At 45.6% G+C, this 8,182-nt stretch overlaps 1 protein-coding gene across 3 annotated transcripts in view; it reads left to right on the forward strand.

Moving 5' to 3' along the window:
- adcy8 (adenylate cyclase 8 (brain)) overlaps window positions 1-7,716 on the forward strand; it is a 58,454-nt gene extending 50,738 nt beyond the window's left edge. For 2 of the 3 annotated variants that reach the window (XM_077556311.1, XM_077556313.1), the window contains 4 exons: window positions 348-506; window positions 1,718-1,864; window positions 1,940-2,225; window positions 4,087-7,716. In XM_077556311.1, the coding sequence (XP_077412437.1) occupies window positions 348-506; window positions 1,718-1,864; window positions 1,940-2,225; window positions 4,087-4,583 (1,089 nt within the window). In that variant the 3' untranslated portion in view covers window positions 4,584-7,716. The remainder of the gene's footprint in view (window positions 1-347; window positions 507-1,717; window positions 1,865-1,939; window positions 2,226-4,086) is intronic. The other variant, XM_077556312.1, reaches the window with a different exon arrangement.
- Window positions 7,717-8,182: the final 466 nt, after the last annotated feature.

Below are 8,182 nucleotides of genomic sequence, written 5' to 3' on the forward strand. Positions count from 1 at the left end.
CATATAATTGGTCGCAGGATTCATCAGCGAAATGCTTGAGCGATCGGCGTCGAGAGGCACTCAAAAGCTCCCAAGCGTGTTCGCGCCCCCCATCATTCATTTGTTGAGATTAATTTGCAATTAGCAAATTGCTTTGCCGCCGTCTGTTCAACACAAGAGACCAGTCGTAAGAATTCCTCCATGGCTTCGTCGTTTGGATTTTTATTTTGCCTCGACTCCTTCCGGCTTCTCGGCTGAGCGATTGCTGGCGGGTTGCGGTATTCTTGCCATCAATGGGGGCTTCATTGAAGACAAATCCCGCCGGCTCACGTCTGCGGCGTTTCTCCGTTTGTGTGTTTGCGATGCAGCTGGAGTACACGGCGCGATTGGACTTCCTGTGGCGCGTTCAGGCCAAAGAGGAAATCAACGAGATGAAGGAGCTGCGGGAGCAGAACGAGAACATGCTGAGGAACATCCTGCCCGGGCACGTGGCGCGACACTTCCTGGAGAAGGACCGCGACAACGAGGTCGGCCTTCGCGCGACCACCAAAACTCAAAATGGCCACCGGCGACCGCTCCATTCTTGGCTTACTTTTGCTCTGCCGTTGGCTTGCGGCCTGCCAATAGAGGGCAGCAGACGCAAATTCAACACATGAAGAAGACGGAGCGTGAGAGAGGCAAAATGGGAAATTGGAGAGAGAGAGAGAGAGAGAGAGGGAGGGAGAAATATAAAATAAAGAGAGAGAGGGGGGAATAAGGAAAGAAAGAAAAACAGAAAAATATAATAGAGAAAAGAAAATATGAGAGAGAGAAAGGAGAAAGACAAAAACAAAGTGTGTGTGTGAAAGAAAGAAAGAAAAAAGAGACAAAGAATGAGAAAGAGAGAAGAAAGAATGAGAGGAAATGAAAGAGAATGAAAGATAGAGAAATGAGAAAGATTGAGCAAAGAATGACAGAGGGAACAAAAAAGAGAGAAATGAGACAAAAGACAGACGGAATGAGAAGGAAATAAACAGAAAAATTAGAAAAAAAGGCAAACAAAGATGTGTGTGAGAGAGAGAGGAATGAGAGAAAGAAAGAAAGAGACGGAGCAATAAGTGACAGAGAAATGAGAGAGGGAGCAAAAAAGAGAAATGATAAAGATTGAGCAAGACCAAAGAAAAAGGAATGAGAAGGAAAGAGACATAAAGAAAAATAAAGAGCTGTCGCGGGTCACGTAGGGCGGCGCCCTATCCCCACGGACTCTCCCGCCTCGGATTGGTCGCCATGACATACGTTCAAAGAAGAGAGCGGCCGGCGGGACAACACGGGATTTTATAGTTTGGCAATTTTCATTGTAGTTCGTTTTTAGTTCCTTTTCAGGGGGCTTCTGTTAGTTTTTATTAGTTTTAGTATTTTTTTGGAATGCTTAGTTTTAGTTTGTTTTTTGTTTTTGTTTTTTAATGTGTATTACTTGTGCGCAGAGGTGTCAAATGCAGGTCCAGGAAGTCAAAATCCTGCCACAGTTTGGCTTCAGCCATTGATGCTAGCAAGCTAGCTAGCTGTAGTTACTTTTAGTTCGCTTTATAAACAAAAAATGTCGTTTCCGTTTTTGTTTTTTTTAAAGCAATTTAATTCAGATTTTATTTCATAAACGAAATAGTTTTTTTGAATTGTAGTTTTCGTTTTTGTTAACTAAAACAACCCTGTTGCCAACGGCGCCCCCCGCTGGCCGCTAACGCTCGGCGTTTGTGCGCAGGAATTGTACTCGCAGTCGTACGACTCGGTGGGCGTGATGTTTGCCTCCATCCCGGGATTCGCCGACTTCTACTCGCAGACGGAGATGAACAAGCAGGGAGTCGAGTGTCTGCGGCTGCTCAACGAGATCATCGCCGACTTTGACGAGGTCGCTCGCCCGCGCGCGTGCACGTGCGCGGGCGTGTTTATATGTTGTTGTTGTTGACATTGCGTGCGTGTGCAGCTGCTGGGAGAAGAACGCTTCCAGGACATCGAGAAGATCAAAACCATCGGCAGCACGTACATGGCGGTGTCGGGTTTGTCTCCCGAGAAGCAGGTGAGCGCATCGCCGCCGCCGCCGGTGGCAAACGTTGAATGTGATTGGCTGACGCGTGTGGCGCCGCTGCGTCGACAGCCGTGCGACGACAAATGGGGTCACTTGTGCGCGCTGGCCGACTTTGCCATCGCTCTCAACGAAAGCATCCGAGAGATCAACAAGCACTCCTTCAACAACTTTGAACTGCGGATAGGTACGCGCCGCACGCCGCCGCACGCCGCCGCACGTCTGGGCCGTCTCACAAAAGTCAGCACACCCCTCCCATTTCTGCAGATATTTCACCATATCTTGAAAAACTATAACAGTGACAATTTAGTGTAATTGTTCCCTCAAAATGATTACTGATTAATAGATGACTGGAAGCATGTACTGCGGTCTGATGAGACCAAGATTAAGGGAACACTGAACTGAGAAAAAAAAAAAAAGGTTGGCAGTATTTTGATTTTATTCTCACAATTCTGACTTTAAAGTGTCAGAATAGAATAAAGTAAAATTTATTTCTAAAATTTAAAAGTGAGAATTCTGAGATTAAAGTCCGAATCCTGCCAACCTTTTTTTTTTTTTACTCTTTACTGGCCCTAATCCTCTTCGGTAGAAATGTGAGGGGTGTGGTCACTTTTGTGACATAGCGTGTCTCACTGTTGTCTGGTTTTGTGACTTTTGTCATTTCTCCGCGACTTTTCCTCTGGCGTGACGTTAACGTGTTTCCCTTCACGTGTGTGCACATTCTTAAAGTTGCCAGTAAATTCCTGTAAATACACAAATACAGATTGTCGTTGTCCAAAATCCAACCATCCATTTTCTTGACCACTTCTTCCTCAAAAGGGTTGCTGGAGCCTATCCCAGCTCCTACTAATCAATAGTGATGGGCAGACGAAGCTTCATGAAGCATTTGTGATATTTTTGACTCCTCGAGATGGCGCTCTTGTTTTAGAGACGCAGTGGGATTGTAATGAATTCTCTTTAAAGCAAGAGCGCCATCTATAGGAGTAAAAAACATTTTGGCAAGTGCATCATGAAGGTTCATGAAGCTTCATTTTCCCATCACTACTCACCAGTCAACTGTACAATTTGCATATTGAGTCGCTATTTAACAAACAGTTTGCAATCTGTTTTGGGTTTGAAAAACATTGCAATCAAATATTAATGTTTCATTAATATAACATTTTCCATGCTTAAAGTGTGAATGCTAAACCCAAGCAAGAAGTTTTGTTCATATTTCCCATCCAAAATGGATCTTAAACGTCAACCGTGTGTAAATGCGTCAAGTTGGAAGCGAGATGACGAGTTGACGTTTGTTCGCATCGCTCGCCTTCGCTCGCCGTCAACGCGACAAGATGGCCGCCCCGTGCGGACGTTGGATTCTGCGCCGTAAGCCATCTGGTCTTTATAGACGTCGAGGCGCGAGATCTAGTGCTTCTCAAATGGGGTGCGTCAGATTATATTTGAAAAGTAGATGTAAATATTTCAGAAAAATTCATTTGATGTTCAGTAGCGTATTCAATTTCCGTATCCTAAAAATCCAGCAACTCCCCAACTTGTTATTATGCCACCTAAAATCAATCACTTGAAAACTTTATTTAAAATTCCGTTCATCATTTCTTTTTGAGAACAGAGCTTTATTATGATCCCAAATGAGGACACTTTATGTTGATCATCATTTTTATATGCACAAATCTTTATTTGACAATTATGACGCAGATTTTAAGTTTGTACGTTTTTTTTTCCAACCAGAAAAGCTTTGCACTGGTAAAAATATTTGCCAGCTGGTACGTCACTGAGAAAAGACTGCGCTAGATAAGAGAATAAAAATATAATATATATATATATATAAAAAATAATAAAAGAATACATTCATAAATAAAAATGCAAATAAAAACATTATATATCAAAGTCCTTGAGTTCCTCTGAGACTGGTTTCATCCCAGTAGCGTATTTTTGACTGAATTTGACGGTTCGTCTTTTGCTAGGTTTGCCGTCGCAAACCTTGAATTGTCTTCCGATTGCCCGCCCTCCCCCAAGGAAAGCTGACTTTTCTCCCCCCCCCTCGCCAGGCATGGCGCAGGGCTCGGTGGTGGCGGGCGTGATCGGCGCCAAGAAGCCGCAGTACGACATCTGGGGCAAGACGGTGAACCTGGCCAGCCGCATGGACAGCACCGGCGTGAGCGGCAAGATCCAAGTCCCCGAGGAGACGTCGGCCGTCCTCGGCGAACGCGGCTTCGCCTTGGAGTACCGCGGCGAGATCTACGTCAAAGGCATCAGCGAGCAGGAGGGCAAGATTCGCACGCACTTCCTGTCGGGCCGCGTGCTGCCCAACCCGCTCATCATGCAGCCGCGCAAGGTGACGGGTCAGTACTCGCTGGCCGCCGTGGTTCTGGGGCTGGTCCAGTCGCTCAACCGGCAGAAGCAGAAGCAGATCCTCAACGACAACAACAACTCGGCCATCATGAAGGCGCACCACCATCACCACTACAACCGCAGGACGCTGCTGGCCAACGACGGGGGCGCCGCGCACCACGCCGACGCCCCCGACAAGACCGAGGCGTCCTGAGGTCGGCGCAAATGTGCCCCGGGACCGTGAGCCGGCCAATTTGGCAAATATTCGCAACGGGAAACTTTCCTTGGGAATTTGCAGCAAAGGTAGCAGCGCATCCGCCTCGTAGTTTTGCGGTCGGGGGTTTGAATCCGGCAAGTGTGCGGTTGGCGGTAGCGGGGCAGCGGATCTCAAAAGTCAGGGTTCGGATCGCCGATTCGAATCCCGGATCCGGTCGTTTTTCCGATCAGCAAAAAGAAGAAAAAAGATCAATAGTACTTTGTCTTTCTTTTGCCATGAAATCAACTCGTTTGCTCCCAAAGCCTTTCAAAACCACACTGAAGGCTTTGAAAGGCTTCTGACATGAAGAGGTGATTACAAAAACGGCCAGCAGGTGGCAGCGGAGTATAAGAGATCAGCCAGGGCCGTGTTGCCGCAAGCTCTTTTTGCCAGTTTTTTTTCCAACAGATTTGTGAATAATGAAGGCAGTAAACGGAGCGTGAATGACAAAGTCGCCTTCGTCCAGAATATTGAAAAAGAATTCAAGTAAGCCAAAGTCAAACTTACTTATCAGCCAGACTCCCCGAGAGTCCTTGGTCATGCTAACAGCTAGCCGCTAGCCACTTCTGCCGTGTCATACAATAGCGCCGTCATTCATTTGCGGTTTCTTAACATCCTCAATCAGCGATTGAACGTGACTTCGGGGTTGTGTTGATGTTGGTCGCAACTACGATAAAGTAACGTCTAAAAGGGAAGTCACGCTAGCCATCGCACCACGACGTGAGCTAACTTCAAAGTAAAAAGGCTTTGCCGTCAATTTGGTCCACTTTATTGTGAAGTTAGACTTGAGTCGAGTATGTTTCAGCTTGCTTGACATGTGAGGATGGACTGTGAATGCGCACTTTCTTTTGGTTTGGTTCCCTAATCCCGACCCCCCCCCCCACCACCACCCCCACCACCAACCAATCCGCAGATCGGGCCTGATCCGAACCTTCGGGCCTGATCCAAACCGACGATCTGTGGCACCACTAGTAGTTGGCATGTTTGCCGTTAAGAAAAATGAGGTTTTTACATTTATAACAAGAAAGTTGGTGTTTCAAATTCAACTGCCAATTTGTTGCCATGTGACCAGAAAGTAAAAGAAAGCGAAAATTCCAGCTAATTCCGGCCTCCCTTCCGGTTTTATGGGAACCTTCCCGGTTTTGAGCCTTGGGTCCCGCATAGAAATATACAAGCACTAGATGGCCTGTGCGCACTGTGAGGCAAATGAAGTGGTCACAGGGCGGCCATCTTGGAACAGGGCTGCTCCAGCACTCATAACATTACAGTCAATGGAGCACGAACTTCCAAATTGCTCAACCCTTTTCCTCAACCCCATTTAAAAACTTTCTCTTTTGAATGTTACCATGGTCCCAAAAACATATTTATACGTTTGTTTATTGTGCTAGAGCATACATACAAAAAAACGGCCAGCAGGTGGCAGCAGAGTATAAGAGATCAGCCAGGGCCGTGTTGCAACAAGCTCTTTTTGCCAGTGTTTTCAACAGCTTTGGGAACAATGATGAAACTTGTTTTATCCTGCAAAACAAAATGCGATACAAAGATACTTTTTTTCCTGATGAAAGAAGAGACTAATCTTCCTTTTGGTAGCTTCCGCGTTTTGACAGCAATAGAATACAATATTCTGTGGGCCTCGCAAAATCAGTCCAAATCCAGAGTTGCGAGTATTTGTGTCAACCTTCCCACCGACGACACCGCAACGCACCAGAGCAGGCCCCTCCCCTAAGATGGCCGAACCGTGATGACGCTACAGATTCCGCCTTGAGCTAGCTAGTCTTGTAGTCTTTAAGCTCGGTCTCAAGACCACTTTTGAAGGGTCTTGGTCTCGTCTCAAAATTGAAAGCTTTTTTCAGACAGGACGGACTCGGAATTTTTCATTCATCATTTGGAATTTGATCCGATACTAAGTAATACTGGGACCAAATATTGCGATACCAACGCCATATACAGCCTTGGTCTTGTCTTGGGTCTTGACCTCCAAAAATCTTGGCCTTGTATCGGTCTGGATAGTCTAGTCTTGGACTCGGTCGGTGTGGTCTTGACTACAAGATGGATATCTTTGCTGTCTCGAGTACCGGCGGATTTCGTCACTGCTTCCTGTTTCCGTGTCTGAGAGTCAGGGGAAATGTAGTCCTAAAAGGCTCATGCTGCGGTTGCCACTCACACCTAAAGCGAGCTGAGCTTTTGTGGCTCCATATTTCCAGTGTTGCAATGCGGGACCGGCGGCGCAAGGTCAACAGCACAGACGGCTTCCAAAATCTCCGGGACGAGCAAAAAAAAATCCAAAATTGCAGAATGGTGAGCGCATTTCATTGTTTAGAGCTGTTGAACTGTCAAGCAAGATAGCATTTAGCATTAGCAAAAGCAATAAAACAAGATTGACTAGCAATTCATTTTGTTATAAAAAGTTCCTAGTGAGAAATGTATTGTGTTCTGTATTTTGGTGTTGAGCGAGATTATCGTGTGCTAGTTTAGCATTTTGAAAATCGGCTCATCCCAATTTAGTTCGCATTGCTCATCATTTTCAATGTTTTTTTTATGTGTGACAAGAACGTTGCAGGTTTGAATTCAGGCTCCAGACCTTTTTTTGTTTGTTTTTGTGCAGTTTGGAACACTTGTGGGTGTCGTTAGCACGTTTGCCGAAGTGGCCGCCGTCTCCTAGTACATTCCAAATTCACATTAGCGTGTTAGCTTCATTGAAGACTCAACAGGAAATTGTCTTTAAGGACTGAATGTGAGCGTGATTGTGTAGTAGATTTCGGGTTTATTCCCATAAATTCCCATGGAAAGTTTACAAGTTTGAAAATTCCTGGAATTATGCAACCCTAGCGGGAACCCACAACCGCTCCCACCGGACACTCAGCGATGTTGTGGGTGCAACGCGAGGGACCGGATCCGCTTGCCGTGTGTCCAAATGTCCTCCCCCCCCCCCGGAGCGTCCCGATGATGTTCCTGTTGTTTGTCACTTCCTCTTCTTATGTGACCTTTAACCCTGCAAACTTTGCCCCTCTCTCCCTTGCCACCATTTTATCTTTCTTTTTTCTATTTCTTTTATATGCGACTGCTCAATTAAAATGTTTACTTTTTTATACCATCGCCTTCTGCTCTCTTTGTTGCTGCTGGCTTTTTTTCCTGGAAGGAAGGGAGGGAGGGAGTGATGGGAAGGAAGGAAATAAGTGAAGGAAGGAAACAGAGGAAGGAAGACAGGAAGGAAGGAAGAAAATAAGTAAACGGAGGAAGGAAAGAAAGAAGGAAGAAAAAAAGTAAATGGAGGTAGGCAGGAAAGAGGGAAGGAAATATATAAGTAAATGGAGGAACGAAGGCGGGAAGGAAAGAAGGAATGAAATAAGTAAACAAAGGAAGGAAGGAATGAAGGAAGGAAATAAGTAAATGAAGGAAGGCAGGAAAGAAGTAAACGGGGTGAAAGACGGAAGGAAGGAAATAAGTAAATGAAGGAAGGAAGCAGAAGGAAGGAAATTAAGAAGTAAAGGAAGGAAGGAAGGAAAGAAGGGAGGAAATAAATAAGTAAATGAAGGAACAAAGGTGGGAAGGAAAGA

This window comes from Vanacampus margaritifer, chromosome 2 (genome assembly GCF_051991255.1).
Source record: "Vanacampus margaritifer isolate UIUO_Vmar chromosome 2, RoL_Vmar_1.0, whole genome shotgun sequence".
Taxonomy (NCBI): Eukaryota; Metazoa; Chordata; class Actinopteri; order Syngnathiformes; family Syngnathidae; genus Vanacampus; species Vanacampus margaritifer.